This window comes from Liolophura sinensis, chromosome 7 (assembly GCF_032854445.1).
Source record: "Liolophura sinensis isolate JHLJ2023 chromosome 7, CUHK_Ljap_v2, whole genome shotgun sequence".
Classification (NCBI taxonomy): domain Eukaryota; kingdom Metazoa; phylum Mollusca; class Polyplacophora; order Chitonida; family Chitonidae; genus Liolophura; species Liolophura sinensis.
The window spans coordinates 16,985,522-17,003,314 of NC_088301.1; the positions used below are offsets into that span (position 1 = coordinate 16,985,522).

At 38.5% G+C, this 17,793-nt stretch overlaps 1 protein-coding gene across 1 annotated transcript; it reads right to left on the minus strand.

Moving 5' to 3' along the window:
* Nucleotides 1-694: 694 nt before the first annotated feature.
* Nucleotides 695-14,739, minus strand: LOC135470693 (selenoprotein N-like). The gene is made up of 9 exons (XM_064749728.1): nt 14,494-14,739; nt 12,180-12,290; nt 10,954-11,285; nt 10,051-10,202; nt 8,198-8,397; nt 6,690-6,795; nt 4,480-4,648; nt 2,778-2,888; nt 695-1,886 (listed from the first exon to the last, which is right to left on the minus strand). The coding sequence occupies exons 1-9, from the start codon at nt 14,737-14,739 to the stop codon at nt 1,811-1,813; spliced, it is 1,503 nt and encodes a 500-aa protein (XP_064605798.1). The 3' UTR covers nt 695-1,810.
* Nucleotides 14,740-17,793: the final 3,054 nt, after the last annotated feature.

The window sequence follows — 17,793 nt, forward strand, 5'->3', positions numbered from 1 at the left end:
TTTTACAGCAGATTGTTCTGTTAGAGAACACGCATATTCCCTTAATTCAACATAAAGATTCTATTAAGCTAATTAAGATATTATGTTGAACATGACAGAAAGTTATGTTATTATAACAGAATATCACTCAGACAAACAGGCTTTCTGTTAAAATTATCAGATTGTATTTTTAGTGTACCATGGGTATATGTGATAAAGCTATTGGCAAGTCACCGTACTAATAAACGTATAATTATAATCCTGTTGAAAATAAAATGCTGTAAATTGTTACAATCAACTTAGTCTGTGATGGCTTTGTCCAACAAGACCTTAGGCACACCAAGTTTTATGATATAGTTTATCAGCATTCCTGCATGAAGTATACCGGGCATTTCTTTTGCAGCGTTTTGCATATTGTCCGATAAATCCAACGGATTAAAATGTTCCAGAAATAATGCACTTGTTTTAAAGGAATACATTTGGTTTAAAGCAAAACCAGATTTTCATATAGGGTAAATACTTTATTAGATATCATCAGGTGCATTAAAAATAAAAGACAAGCCTCTGCAGGCCAACGGGATATGGGAATTACCTGACATAAATGTATGTGTTAAATTAAGAGAATACTACATAAACACTGTATAACTCAATTCCTGTTGACAAACATAGTTGTTTTTTTTTTAAATTTTTTTCATTGGTGTTTTACACCGTCCTCAAGAATGCTTCACTCACACCTTTAAGGTGGGAGGAAACCTGAAAGAGCCCGGAGGAAAACTACGGCCATCCGCATGTCACTGACAGACCTTCCCACGTACGCTTATATTATGAGTGTAACAGGATGTTAACATTGAAATGACGACAAATTACTTCACGTGAACACAGGTTAATGCCAAGGCTGGCGAAGTTGAAAACTCCCCATGCATTATAATTTACAAATGTTTGGGACCTGGCAAGAGTTCAATTTGCAATGCAATGTTATGCACCATAGACCGCCAGGCTTTCATTTCCAGTCGCGTTCTTCATGTACAGACATGTTGCATAAACCTTCTACTGGAAAAGCTTTCAGGTCTGGTATGCTGACCTGACTAATTTGGATGGTTAAATAAATGCATTTGGTTTTGAATTTTCAAAGGTAGAAAACTGATTCCTTTAATAACATTTTCCCGTAAAAACAAGAAAAAAAAAAGCAATACTGGTTTTAATGAATCGGTTCAATGTATCGGCACTTCGTTGTTTGTATCATAAGTTGTTTCAGATTGTGGAGCCTCTAAATTAATGTGGTTCCAACGAGAGCCAGCCGTTCTGAGTATATTGGTGGCTGGTTTGTAATTGAAAATTTCTAACTTATTGAATGAGAAAAGTAACACTGAAATCTGCGTAATATTTTAAAACATCGCATCGTGTATGATCACACTGGAGGTCACAGTATTCAGTGAACATAATCAATAATATTTTTGTTATTTTTTAATTGTATGTCGGTTCTATTAGATACGTTTAAACCATCAGTGCATTTGCAGCAAATGAGAAGGTAAAGCGATAGTTAAGCCATGCATCAGTGTGTCGTCAGTCACTGGGAGTTTAGACAGATACACGTCATTCCGCCATTAACCATTCTTCATACAACCCTCATGATGACATACACTGATATGTGAAAACGTATACAGGCATTTAACACAACAATCAACCAGGTAAGCAAACATAAGCTTACATGTATATAAATAAGGCCTTAATCACTCGCTCACATGATTTTGAATATACAAGTATTTTCTTCGCTGAAAAGATCTGGAAGGAGAGTGCTCATGCGCTGTCTTCTCGTTGATATCCGGGCTGTTTAAAAGTCGGTGCCAGACAGTTCTAGACTCTTCTTCAGTAGCTGATAGTAGTTGTACGAAATATTGTCCTGAAAACTGGAAACGACATTCAAATCAACGCTAACTGAAGATGCTATTACATGTGCAAGAACGGTCAACTATTTAAGTTCAGCTATAACTGTGCCTTTATTATACTCCGACCATCTTACATATAAACTTACACAAAAACCTTTGTTTCATATTTGGCGAATTGTATCGCAGATTAATGCATAAATTTTATTATTTTTATTCAGATAGACGCACCAAAATTTTTAATTTTGTTCTTCCTGTGGGAAAAAGGAAAACAAGGCATTCTTTTCCGATATATTTTCTGGATGTTCTCCAGAGGCAACTGATAAATTCTAATGGTTTCTCTCTCTATTTATTTTTTCTATCTTTTCTAACAATTCTTACCGTGGACAAAGCTACATACAATAAAGAAACATTTTAAAATTTCTGAAGTTTCCATAAGCCTTTAAATCATGTAGAATGCGTTAAAATGTAAGTGTACTATGCACAAACTTCATTAAATGTTTCAACGCCTAATGAAAGTTTGCAAGTTTTAACAAAATGTAGCCAATAGATCACAAGACTTTTCTCACGTTTATACGGTAAAAACTAATCACACAGATGCAGAAAGCAACGGAAGAACTTTGACATTAGAACACTGTTAGATTACTGTACAATCAGTTTCTTACAATTTTGTAAACAGTTAAATTTCTCACACTCAAGAAAGCGTTGTTTCAACATTGTAAACTCTTTCCCTCCTCCATCACTGCGAAAATGTTGGATTAAACATTATTCAAACTATCCATAACATTTCCGTTTTAGGAGTGCTTGTCTGATTATATGTGTTGTTATGGCAACCGTTACGGTAAACAAACAACACTTTATTGCCTTGAACATGTCAGATTTGGCTTTTGGAATTGTTAAAAAGAAGTGTCGTACCCGTCTTTCATGAACATATCAGTATCTGTAGGCTTCTCCAGCAAATAGTTCAGGTTTTCCGTGTACACGACAGTGCCGTTTATGTGGTGAACACTGATCTGGACCGGAAACCTGTATATGTAATATATAGAAATGCAAGTCAATATATACCGATAATCGATAATAAATGCAGACACGGGACAAGACACGCCAAAAGCCATGGAATGTTCATGGGTATTCAGTTCAGTGAGGGTTAATAATTGATTCCTATTAAACAGAAACAGTGTATATGTATATATATATATATATATCCTCCTAACACAAGGTCACATCTAACAAAACCAGACTCCATACCACACATATTACAACAGTTAGAGGAGAAGAAAACGATGCAAATATCAGATGAAAGAACGTGATAAAGTTATTTGCAAATATGGTCTAATATTTTTTCGAGGAGAAGAGGGTATTTGAAAGTATGTATGTTTGTATGGTAGGTATATAGGATCACATTTTTCGTCTTTGCATTATGTTGTTCTAAATAAGAACGTGATGCATGTCTTATAAATATATTTCAATGTGAATTTCTTGTTTAAGTCCAAAGATATGTATTGAATGAAATATGATAGTAAACTGACGGCCAAAAGAAACGTTACGTGAGTTGAATTTAACCAGCCTTTTCAGCAAATTAATATCAAATTATTATAGGAAAACATTGTACGAAGCATATTCCCGTGTGCGACAAGCGTCATATACGCCCGCACGAATTTGTCTGAGACAACGGAGAAAGTTGAAAAATCACGTGACCCATGGATTGCCGCAACTGCACGTGTAAAACGTTACACACAGTGTGCTTGATTTGCATACTGACTAATAACCACCAAAGTAATGCCTCGATTGACTCCAGAACAACACGAGAGGGCTCTGTGTATGGTATCCATGTGAGCCACCCATGCCCACATTGCAAGGACCTTCGGCTCCTCTTGTGTGTGTCAAACTTGATGAAACGTTACAGAGAGACAGGGTAGACATCGGACAGGCCAAGAACAGGCAGGCCTAGAATAACTACGCCCAGAGAAGACGGGTACCTGCGCATCTCACACCTGAGAAACCGCTTCCTGACAGTGACGTCATCGTCAATCAATGCCTTAGGTCACCGGGTCAGTCGGCAGACCGTGTCCGGGAGACTCATGGCTTACGGAATAAGGGCCTATCGATCTTTCACAGGGCAGGTGTTGACAGCCGAACATCGTCGCCAGAGGTTGCGATAGGCCGCGACTGCGATTGCGATTGTATGCCGCTGGCAGCCACTTGATTGGCAACGTATTGTTTTTACGGATGAAAGCCGCTTCTGCCTGTTCCGAGCCGATGGCAGACAGCGAGTTTACCGTCGAAGAGACGAACGAACTGCTGTACCATGCGTCCAGGAGGTGGTACCATTTGGTGGCGGGGTGGGATTTGTGGACGGAAACGAACACCACTGGTCATCATCTACGGGAACCTAACAGTTCAACGTTGTTAGGATTAAATTCTACGTCCTGTCGTCTTACCATTCCTTCAAAAGCAGTCAGGTGGTGCCCTGTACCAGCATGACAATGCCAGACCCCATACAGCTCGAACTGTGCAGAACTTCCTGGACGCCAACGACGTCAACGTCAGGGTGTATTTACGCATTACCTCACGTGTAGTCACACATTAATTTAGGTATAATCACAAATTATCTCACGTGTATGCCTCCAGCGAGTGTTGAGCCAGTGTGGCTACTGGCTCCTCAGAGCTCTTTGTCAGCTCCTGGATCTCTGCTTCCAAAGACCAAGTACTAACAAAGTAGTTCTGCAGCATGGACACAACGGGCGAACTCTTCAGAGCAGAGGCTCGGAGAGTCCGCCCCGAACCTGTGGAATGCAAAACAATCCAATTATTTCCCGGCAGTCCATAATGCAGGTCTAGATTACTCGATTATTGATGGATAACAGCAGAACCCACTTTTCCAAACATTACATAAATTTATCTTTCCCAAATTTTGTGAACCACGTGCCAATTTTCTTCCGATTATATATATATATATATATATATATATATATATATATATATATATATATATATATATAATCGGATTCCCATACATTCCCGTGAAACAATATATATATATATATATATAATCGGATTCCCATACATTCCCGTGAAACAAATTTGCGAGTATATATATATATATATATATATATATATATATTTACATTTTATCATATATTCCAGTTATGATACAGTGTAAGCTGAATCAGAGATAAATACTTGACTTATTTCTCCAATCAGGATGATAACTCCCACGTAAATAATCATTTTTTTTCTTTATTATATACATGTTTATTAAATTACTCCGCATCCCAGATTCCCATCGAAAAATGGGTCAGCTTACAAATGAAATACAAATTTATATTAAAAATTAAAAAAAATATTAACAGGAAGTCTGCTGTGTGAATGATAGTAGAATGTATTCTGATAAAACATAATACTGAGAAATGCTCAACATAATACCCGGTTAGTCTATAATACAGTACTAATGTTGAATTAATAGAACATGAATACACTATAACAGACTTTCTGCTAAATTTAACAGGGCGCACCCGGATTATATTTTTGAGGGAGTATGAAAGACGATTGGGGATGAAATATGACTTTGCGTGGTAGATATACACTGAACATCGATGAATGTATAGGCCTATAAATTCAAAATTCTCTATGCTTGTTTCATCAGCCTATATTGTTAAGCTAAGGGAAATAACCCTACATAATTTCGCCTATGTACATATCCCATTCAAACATAACATATTCTCTGTTGTGAGTACAAAACGGGATCTTCTTATATCTATACATGAAAGAAAAGTACTAAAGGAGCGAGCGCGTTTTGAAAAGGCCTGCGTAATCACGCAGCTATATGTAAAATTGGAGAGATCGGTTATATCCGTTATTCTCACACAACGACTGCTCTTGTAACTTTCCAGGAAATGTAATCTGATCGTGTTAATATCGTTATAGTCTTATATGTGTTTGCTTGAGACTGTAAACAACAAAGAGTGGTCAGTTTATATTGTGAATAATAAGTACGTTATGGTGTTTGTGCCAAACAGTTGCTATCCCAAAAGTGAAACATAAAGGTTACAATATATCAGCCAGATTAATGAACAAACCAAAATTTTAATATTAGATTTGTTTTAAGGGTAAAGAAAACATCAGCGTGATGAATTCGTTAGAAGAAAGACAGCTACTCAGAGTAATAGGTTGAGTTGTTTGTAGTGTTGAAAGAATTTATTTCAACCAAGTAAAATTCATTTGAAACACTGGATTCTACAGTGGTCTCTGTGTCATTATGTCCATAATTCACACATGACGTCACATCCGGTTTTGCCACTAAGGACACACATTGCTACACTTCTGCATGTCTACATAGATCCACAAATCCATTCGCTGAACGAAACGAGCTATATCAAGTAAAAGTCCCGATCACTGACACCAGTGATTCTATAGAAAACAATCCAACTGATTTTCAAAACAGTTTAGTAGTCTTTCCATATAAATTGTTCTATATTTTGATATTTCCCCGTATGTTCCTGAAGTGATTATATAGTTGATAACCACTGTCAAGTCAGATATATATATATATATATATATATATATATATATATATATATATATATATATATATATATATATATATATATATATATTGTTAGTTTATTAGTGTTTTGCGTCATAGGCCTACTCAAAAATACATACATGTACTTGTCTCAAGTGAGCCCCTGGTACCTGGCAAATTTAAATTCAAATCAGAAAAAGCGGGATGTACGTTTGCGCATGCTAATAATCCTTAAACCGTTATGCCAACAGAGTCCTGTCAAATAACGCACACCAAACGCGACTGTAACCTGGGTTGTTTACCTCAGCATGATTGGTCATCCAATGCCCCCCAGAGCACGATGGAATGCACCAGTTTGCTCTCCTCTCTGGCTCTCTCGAACGCTTCTCTAAACGGTAAGTATTCCACCTATTCGTATAAAAGATATTTTGCAGAGAATCACTTACTAAAAGTCATTTACTAAACATATATAATTGATGAACAGAATTATTGTTATTATGGGGTCACACTTTCTGGATACAGCAGAGAGTCTAGTGTTGACAATTATGCGCAGGCCACTCAAACTGCGACCTAACTGGCAGGCACTAAATCGGTAGTTCGACATTCTGGATGATCTTCAGCCTGTTTTCAGCACTAGAATCTCTGCTATACGTATCTAGAAAGCTTATTGCCTAATAAAGATAGTATTCATACTACCAAATAACTTGTAAAAGACATATAGGGGGTCCACCCATCTAATATGCCAGTGATTACTGATAGGTTTATTTTCTGTTGGTATATTTTAAGGTAAAAAAAAAGGCGGCTGTGATTTGGTATGAAGGTGCTAGAAGGACCACGATGAGTTTCTAGAGTATACGGATTCCCCGAACTATGAAATACCTAAGGTTACATTTAAACTTCATCCGTCACTGTACTCGTACTCATCCGCCACTGTACTCGCACTCATATCAAGAGAAGTTTACTTAGAAAACTGTGACCGAATGGTGTTGAGGAAAAACTTAACGAAACCCTGAATCACATATGCCATATGATAAATTTAGCAGTGGTGGAATTCCCCTCAAACCGCAAAACGGATAACAGTAATTATATATCACAGATTTCTTGCAACTTTTTAAAAGATATGTAGAAGTTCACTTGATGGCCACAAAGCGCTATATACATAAAAATCAGATAAACTACGGCGCCCTGCATCCGTGAAAATAATCCGTGAAATTTAAGTTAATAGAATGTTTTCTAACAGACGTTAGAACAGATTATATTATACTCCAAAATAATATGACATGTATGTTATGGAAAATATAATACTGTTGGAATAATCTGAATAAGTCTGTCAAATATAAGACAATAGTCTGAAGCAATAACATAAACTATATAATCTTCCATCACCTAGAAAACATAGAGAATTCTGTTAATTCTACAAACTTTTTTCTCTTCATTTACTTGATTGGTGTTTTACAATGTACTCAAGAAAATGTCACTTATGCTACGGCGGCCAGCATTATGATGGGAGGAAACCGGGCAGAGCCCGGCCGAAATCCACGACTATCCGTAGGTTGCTGGAAGACCTCATGCACGTTCGTCCAGAGATGAAACCAGCATGAGCAGGACTTGAAGTCACATGAAAGGCATTGGTAAAGGGCCCTAGGATCATTGCTCCGCGCTGACACTAACCACCTAGGCCACGGAGGCCCGATGTGGTTCTAGACTGTACAGTTTAACCTATAATGGTTTTTTTCCCTGCACACTCGAGGCACATCTGTCTGGCCGACCATCAGCTAATTAATCAGCAGGTATCAACTTACTCTCTCACCTGTTTGAATGGATTAAAGGCTTTGTCTAAGATCTTATCCGCTTCTTCAGATGTAATGGATTCGCGCCATAGATTGGCGTCGTCTTCTCTGGAAATTTCAAAATCTGACGTGTCCTTCGTCCTAATTTCCATTTGAGGAATGAAACCAATTTCAGCGAGTACATTTTCAGGCGAGTCCATGTTGGACACGATCTCCATATCTAAAAAACAGAAAATGCTTATGGCAACTGGAGTAGTCTTCCCCTGATTTTCCCATCTGTTCTACCATTTGATTTTATTTATTTGATTAGTGTTTATACGCCGTACACAAGAATATTTCACTTATCCGACGGCAGCCAGCATTATGGTGGGACGAAACCGGGTAGAGCAAGGAGGAAACCGACGACCATCCGCAGGTTGCTTTCAGAACTTTTCTCGTACGTTTTACTGTACCGTGGAATGAATGAGGTTAAGCGCCACATTGGCAGTCTTTCAACTATATTGTGGCTATTATCCACAAGAATTTTTTTTTATAAAATTATGATATTGATCATAGCAAATTATGCACAGGCGTGGACCCTTTTTGCTTTCCTTGAGATATTTAATACACCATTAAGCACCTTAAAATGTGTACACGGTTTATTTATTTATTTATTTACAGTGTATTTATTTGATTGATGATTTACACCGTACTCAAAGATATTTCACTTATACGACAGCGGCCAGCATTATGGTAGGACAGCGTGCAAAGTCCAAGGGAAACTCACAATCATCGGCTGGTTTCTGGCAGATCTTAAAACGGTTTATACTGAGCTTAAGTACAATTACTTTTCATGTTATATATTCTCTTAGATATCGCATTTTATGCAATTTGTGTTAGAACTTTTATATTCACGTACTAAAAAGCCTCATTTTTTTTTTATCCCAGCAACACTTCGTTCTAGTCCTACGTTCACATTTGAACTCAACAGACTCACACTACTCAAATATATAACGCCACACATTTTTCGATTTTAAGCAAATCTAAAAGACTCCCACGATGATGCTGGCGTATAAGTGAAATATTCTTGAGTGTGCCGTGAAACATCAATGAAATCTAAAAGACCACTCGCCTTTCTCAAAATTCATTGTTTTCAGTATAACAAAGAAATATTTATCAACACCATTATCAGTTTAGCCATGCAAGGAGCATTGACTATCGTTTCATGCAAAGTAGCCCAGGCATTCGTTAGCTTGTTACACTAAATCGTTGTTATCATCGCAGTCTATCCAACAATGAGGAACAAGGTTATAGACTCAATTCTTTGTTGGACAGCGGCATTAGGTCCGAGTATTTGCCCGATACCCCGTGAAAGGGGGACATTTATTCCGAACCCAACGGTTTCCTGCACTCATATACCTGGATAATGGTAAAATTCCTCCCCCCTTTTCCAGGTGGGCGTGGCCTGTTTATGAATATTAACGAAACACGTCTAGCCCTAACATGAATCTTATCTCCTAACCCTAAAATCACATTTCCAGTGCTGACGTGTTGCATTAATATCCATGAATAGGCCACTCCTACCTGGAGAAAGGGTTGGAATCTTACAGCAAACATATAAATGATAGCTGTCGCATTAGTAAAACTATTCCTGAGATTCGACACCAAACATGTCAAAAAATGTAAACAAAGAAATAAAGGATCGTTAACAAACCTGATGTGTTTGGATCTTTTCACAACAAATTTCAAATATTAAACAGTTGCCTCAATAAAAACTAATAAATTTTACATAATCTCGTGTACATCAATTTAATTTTCTCCAAATTTCCTGCAGTAAAGCCTCATTACTTTATTGATCAAAGCTATAAACTGTGACTTTTGATTGAATACGTACCAACATTGAGATGTCTTTTTGTTGGAACATATATGTGAAAATGTTTAACCTCCTCGCCATTATGAGACAAAATTACATTTCCGGAGAATTGCGCAGGCGTGAACCAAAACGGCGGTGCTGGTGGAGTGTTTAACTGAAACTCGGCGTGAAACCTAAAAAGATAAGATGATTTTTTTTTTGGAACACAGTATATGGTGAGTGAGTGCTTGAGGTTTAACGTCGTACTTAGCAACTTTTCAGTCATATGACGACCAAAGAGTCACAGGGTATGGTCGACTTCCTATATAAAGCTCTTGGTAACTTTGCCACAGCCTTATTACGTGTAACTAGAGCAGCGTCGACGGTGTGATAGCTGGAAAAATCACACATAACCGGTGAAATACACCTCTTGTCAACTTACCTCAATCAGACTTTTATTCCAGCGGTCAAATAGCAGCAAATTAGAAACATCTTGTCTGAGTTAAACTTACACTGGTAAACTGGGTTTGTCGGGTTATTCCCACCCGGCATTGCAAGCCTTGTTTTATAGGCTCATAAATAAATATTATTTAGTTCATTATTAGTTAATTTTTTATGTATTAAGATAAAACACAAATAAAACAAAGATTTCAACAGTAAGACGTTCAAGTCAATTAGTATTAAGCGGTGTGAAACTAGTGCAGACTTCATTATGGGAAAATAACATCGTGAATGTGAAACATTCGTCTATAAAGTCAACTTATATCATTTTACGATTAAATATGTACATTAAATGTACAGGAATGGGAGTTGATACGAATGTCTGACAACGCGTATGTTGTCAGATATACAGAATGTCGTATCTTACAAATGGCAAACCCATGCATTTAAGCTCACTAACGGTTTTTCTTCTGACACGAATCCTTATTACACATGTCAACTCACCTGAAGGCAATGTCAAAGTGTTTAAGGGACTTTTCTTTCAGGACAGCGTGACCACCTTGGGGGCCAAAGCGTAGCTGTAGAAACGGTCTTGGGTGAAGTCCGCTTAGAATATCCTCTATGACAGCCTGGATACCCTGCGACGGAGGCGGCTCATAGCGCATGTTCGCGTCTTCCATGACGTCACTCGTGAGAAAAAGCGGCCATGGAACTCCCACGTCAATGGACATTGCTTGGGGAAGGAAGAAAGACAGCTTCCTATTTGTTGTATTCAGCTGTGTTTGTGGCGCGGTTTTCCACTGGAGCAGGCCTTGCCATTCTATGGAGGTCTTCATCTGTGAAATATATTCCAAATAAGACTTAAATTCGTCAAAGAGAGGGCCCACGATATGGGAAATATTCTTTATAATAAAGCAGGCAAGTCCATGTATTAATGTATTAATCGACGGATTCCTCTTAATCCCTTATTCTGCATATGTACAGTCCTCTTTGTCGTGTCTGACAATGTATTATATATCACTCTATATATGCACGGTTAATAAATATTTGTGATTCAATCAATAACTTGCACGTTAAAAGCATGTAGTTCGGGGGGGGGGGGGAGGGGGTATCCCGAAGAATCTCAACAAGGTCACCTGCTTCCGTTCATTTGCGACTAAAAGTGGTATTCAGTGCTCTTTTTTGTTGTCTTGCATGAAGTACAACGTAATTTTGCTGGATCTGAGCTAGTCAATGACTGAGAACATTTTGTACTAATTTATTCATGATGTGAACATTCTGCGCGTTTTATTTAGAGTTTATTTATTTAGTTATTTAGTTATCTATAATTGTTGTTTAGTGCCATACACAACTCAATTTTTCACTCCAACTATTGATGAAGGTCAGTTTTATGGGTGAAGGATACCAGAATGCTCAAAGTACGTCTACAGCACCGACATTTGGCGGGTGACTGGCAAACTCCATAACTTTTGACCACTTTCTCCCCCTTTTCCAGCAGAATTCATCTGGTGAACTACATCACTGGTTTGTGGATCCCATGGAACAGCATACGGTAGCATGCTGCAACCTCTAGTTCACTGTTATCTGAGGCAGGGCGATGAGAAACCACTTTGTATGTTATCAACATATATATCCAGGTTTGGAAAGCATTACCTCAGCTTGCTATATGTGATTCAGCTACACACATGGTACCGACGCCAACTGTGGCCTGTACAAAAATAAAGACTTACCTGAGACTGAGATTCCGGATCGGAAAAACTTCTCAAACTGGACATATCCAAAGGCTGGAAAAATGTCTCTAGAGTCACGTTTTTCTCTTCTATGTCTACACGTTCCCTTTGCTGAAATTCAAAGTATAAAGTTTATTCGAGTCTGGGTATCGTTTTATTGCGGTCTAAATTTCTATAGCAAACTTAAATGCGAAACAGCATTTCTTCTTCAGGACGATTCTACACCGACAAGGGTCAAGTCTGATCATTGTTCGCCACGCTACAACAGAAACATTGCCATCAAATGAGTGAAATAATCTTGAGGACAGCCTTAAAGCTCAGCATATTTCGATGAGTACAAATTGTTCTCGTATTTTCATTCACTAAATGGTATATTGACAATCTGTTAACTCTGAATAATCCATTTATAGCAAAAGCTGTGATAGATATTTACCCACCTTCGTTGGATTTACAGGAAACCACAGATGGTACATCTTATCTAGATCTGTATTTGTACAAAGACCAAAACGGTTTCCTCTCTCGCAGACTTTACTACAAGAGGGATAGTTTCAATTTTGACATTGTAAAATTTCCTTACTTCGGGTCCTGCATATGGCGTGTACCTATCTCGCCTTGTGGTATGTGTTAGATCCTGTGTGTTGCGTGACGATTTCACTCAACGCCACAAGTTATTACTGCAAAAGTCTTCACTTTAAGTTTCTTAAGTTTTACAGTAAGTATAGTTGTCTTGTAAGTAAATAGGGACAGAGCGTCCAGAATCCCTGGCGCTCTGCTTTAGGATTATGCCTAATTCCGCTTAACCAGGGGCTAGGGACGATGTATTAATCGTGCGGAATTAGATCGTCAGTCTGAATATATGAACAGTTGTAATCAGAGCGCAACTGAGCAACTGAGATACTTATTTTGTTAATGAGAACTTATATTCTAGCACGGTACACCATTTGAGTGCTGATTTCACTCAGACGCCTAGAACACACGTTGCGTCTTTCTGCATCATTGATAACTGTTGACTGCTTCTCTTTGCATGATTCCGTCCTATTTTATAAACATACTTAATTCTTGGATGGTTTGCGTTGTACGTCATTTTGGGAATTGGTCTTACGATTATTGACCTGGGATATCCTTATTGGCTGACGGCTGGTATACCAATGTCAGTTTCCACGCATATATGTCGTACATTTTCGTGATATTGTACAAGTATTACTAGCACGGGCTACAGACAGTAATGACATCTTTTATCCTATATGCTACCAAGATAATATTTCTGTGCATACGCGATATGGTAATCATTATAGCCCTTTTTTATATCAATAGTTCCCGAACCAACAGGTCTAAAAATGACTACAGACATTTTTAAAGGTGCTGAAAGCTCTCCAACTGAATAAGCCAAAAGTAAACCATATGACTGTCTTGGTGTACCAGTGTACAATGTACACACATAAGCTTGTACGTCGTTAGTTCCACCAGTGAAGCTGACACTAGATTTAACAATGTACGGCCGTATTGACCTGCTCGTCACATTAGATCGTTAGATCAGTTGATCCACATTAGTGCGGCTAGTACATCGTCAGTTTCATAATATGACTTTATAACTGCTTGGAGGCACTCATTAAGACACACGAGAAGACACGTGATAAGACACCAAATAAGATGCCCTGTAAGACACCATATAAGATACCCAGTAAGACACCCAGTAAGACACTGGGTGACGCTCCTGGGACCACCAAATACCCCAATCCTTGACCTGCTTTGAACAATTTTAAGCCAATGCTGGGAATAAGTGGGAAGCTTTTATATGATTTGTTGATCATGCATTACTTATTATGGATTGACTGATTTACGCTGTAAAGTCCTTTTCGGTGGCCTAATGGTTAGAGTGTCGGCCTCGAAGTCGGGAGACCTCCGGATCAAACCGTTGTCGGGTCATACCAAAGACTTTGAAACGGTACTTGTCGCCGTCTTTTGGCGCTCAGCTCTGAGAGGTTAGAGCAAGTAAACATGATTATTTGGCCCGATATCAGCATAATGTGACTGCACGTACGACGTATAACCCAAAGCATACATACATGTAATAGACGACGTATACCCAAAACTTCCATGACCATGCGGGGAGAAGGAAGTGACGGCTGCCTTCCCATTTTTCTCTGCCTCACCTCGGTACGGACACGGTAGGCCAGTGCCCCCTCTGTAACCACCCCTTCCACTCCGACGTCTAGGCAATGCGCAAATTTTATGAAGATTAGTGAACTAAAGCCGTTTGTAACTTCCCTACATGCGCGTATCATGTATATTACCAAATATAGTCTAGTCTTACCATAGGTGTAATTTTATGAGCCACAGCGGCGAACTCTTCCAAGCTGAGCCAGCCATCCTCATTGACGTCCAAATTCCTAAACAAGATCTCCTCATAGGAGTAATACTTGGCAAGATCGAAACCTATATTATAGAGGCTATCCAAATGTTGCAAGACTCCGGCAACAAAAACCAGAAGAGCCACCAGCACACCGATGATGATCCCACAGCCCGTGGCACAAGATGAGCCCGCCTTGGGGGCCACCATGACGCCGCTGTGTCCAGGCTACAACCTGAAGACAAGACTCCGTAACCAAGCAAATGCCTTCACGTAGTCCTGGAGGAAAGCTCCTTGTGAACAGGTGTTATTCCGTATGTTGCTGTACTCACCGAGACAAACACGTACGCACATGTCTCAGAACAGCGCAGATGGTCGGCTTCCAACGCTGATAGTCCAGACATCATATCAGTATAAAGTATAATTGGCGATACCAATTCAACCACTTAAATTGCCCACATTGAACAAATAGATGACTTATGAAACATCTGGCTGTCTTACAACAATGAAAGAATTATCTTCATAATGTTCATTGATGGGACAATGTATAATTTATTGGGTCTTAACACCTTTCATGCAAATTTGTTTGTTAAATTGTAGGTAGAAAACTTAATGGCCCATTATAAGAAAACAGAATTTGCCGTGTTTAGTAATGTCTTTGTCAGAAAGTGGTAGCGAAGAAATAACCAGCTGACCGGAGTAACAAAGTTTCAGTGGGACAAGATATGCTACAATTAACGTAATATCCGTTTTTAGAGTGAAAGAATATACAAAGAATATAACTAAGCATACCAAGCGGTCTAAAGCCTTCCTGTCTGAGCTAAAAATATTTGCCATCGAAAAGTTACTTGTATTTCCTATCGCCGAACCCTGTTAGAGGAACACGAAAAAACGAGTTCACGCATGTTGGACGTGACAAATATAGTCAATATGTATAAGTAATGAAAAATGTCTTAGTATGAAAAAGCAGTTATTTTCTACATTGTTTGCAGGCTCCAAGCTAAAGGCAAACCGATCAATAAAGTGTTTGATCGCTCAACATTTTCGGTTTACGCAAGTTGGTTCCAAACTGAGTAAACACACAGCACTCTTCTATAACGCTGCCTTGCGTCTGAACTACTGCTTTGCCCTACCACCAAAACTACATGTATATAGTTATTTATTTTTGATTTGATTCGCCGTACTCAAGAATATTTCACTTATACGACGGCGGCCAGCATTATGGTGGGAAGAAACCGGACAGAGCCCAGGGGAAACGCCCCCCCCCCCCCCACCCCCATCCCTTATGCGCAGGTTGCGGGTCATTACGCTGCGCTTGCACGTTAGCCAACTAAGCCACGGATCAACCAAATCATGTGAGGAGCGGGGAACGTGTACCTACGATCACTACCCTAACAAATACGATCAACAGTTCGCATCTTGTTACGCAAAAATCGACAAAAGGTTTATGTTATGAAGTTCTTTGGCGAATTCCGATGCGTTTCTTTCCTTTTTTTCTCATTCTTCTATGTTAATTCACTCATATTAGGGAGATGTCTCCATATGCAGCAAACTGATCTAAAATTCACGCATATTTCCGTTCAGCTCACTGGGCATAGCGAGCAGTGAAGGTCTCAACCCAATAACACAATACATGTATGATATCAATCAATACATGACTTCCGCTGATGGTCAGGCGAGGAAACAAGAAGAATGCAAGTTTGAAAGTCTTGTTCCAAATATGCAGAAGTTTCCCTTATATGTTCTACAAAGTTTCCTCTGCTTACAAACCGCAAGGATATCCATGAAATATTTACCATAAACGACAAGGAAAGACCTTTTCAGAAGTTACGTGTACCCTATTTAAGGTTACTCAGCGTTTGTGTTTCGAATTCTTTTTTTGGTGAACATGTACGTATTTTGCAGACCTGCAGATGCATTAGCCTGTATACATTTGTATTCAGTTCATGCTGTTACATTTATATTCAACAACTACATGTGTTTAAGTTTGTATTACAGGAATTTCTACCGTACTGATACATAAAACTTGTATGTTTTTATGTTTATAATACAGGAAATACCGCTACATCTATATTTCTCATCTCGACCTGTTTAATTTTTTACTGGAAATACTGCCACATTTATATTTCACACCTACATATGATTAAGTCTACAGGAAATACTGCCACGTTTATATTTCACACCTGCATATGCTTAAGTCTACAGGAAATACTGCCTCGTTTATATTTCACACCTGCATCTGCATAAGTTTACAGGAAATACTCTCAAAATCATATTTCACACCTGCATGTACTTATGTTTTACCATAGGAAATGCGCTACATTTATATTTCTCACCTCTATGTGAATATGTTTTTATTACAGGAAAAACTGCCACATTTATATGTCACATCATCATATGCTTATGTTAGTGTTACGTAATGGTATATGTACATTTTACACCTGCATGTGACTAAGTTTGTATTACAGGAAACAATTGTAAATGTATATTTCACACCTGCCAGTTCTTATGTCTGTATTGCAGGTTACTGTGTGATTTGATTTGATATTTTATTTCACCAGGTATTTATAACTTGTTCAGGGGCCTCCATGGCGCACTTGGTTAGCACACTTGAGCAGCGTGATGACCCAGAAGCCTCTCACCTATACGGTCGCTGTGAGTTGAAGTCCAGTTCATGATGGCTTCCTCTCCGGCCGTACGTGAAAAGGTCTGCAGCAACCCACCCACTATAATGCTGGCCGCCGTCGTATAAGTGAAATATTCTTGAGTACGGCGTAAAACATCAACGAAATAAATAAATACATACAACCTGTTTACACAATATGTCAGTTGGAAAGGTGAGAATAAAACCCTGTGGGCCTGTTCTGTTCATGATAAAATTCTAATAAAACCTGTTTTGATGAAACTGAGATAAAGGCGAAAATCAGTTGTAGTGTTATGCCTATAAATACGACTCATTGTAGAGTATAAGGGAGAAAATACAGGCTAAGTCACCATTTCAAATAGGAGCGACCGGGGTAAGTTGAGCCGAACCGTAAGATGACCCATCCTAAAGGACAGCATCAGGATGTACAACGCAAACAAAATCACCATATGTATTGTCAAAAACATGCTATTCTTTTCCACCTAGATTCATAATAGCATCTGTCAACATCACGGGAAATAAAAACAACAAATTCCATTTTTTTGTTACAGTGAATACTGTTGAAACAGGTAGGTGTTCTTTTGGTCAAAAGACAAATAAGAGTTAGCTTGACACTAATT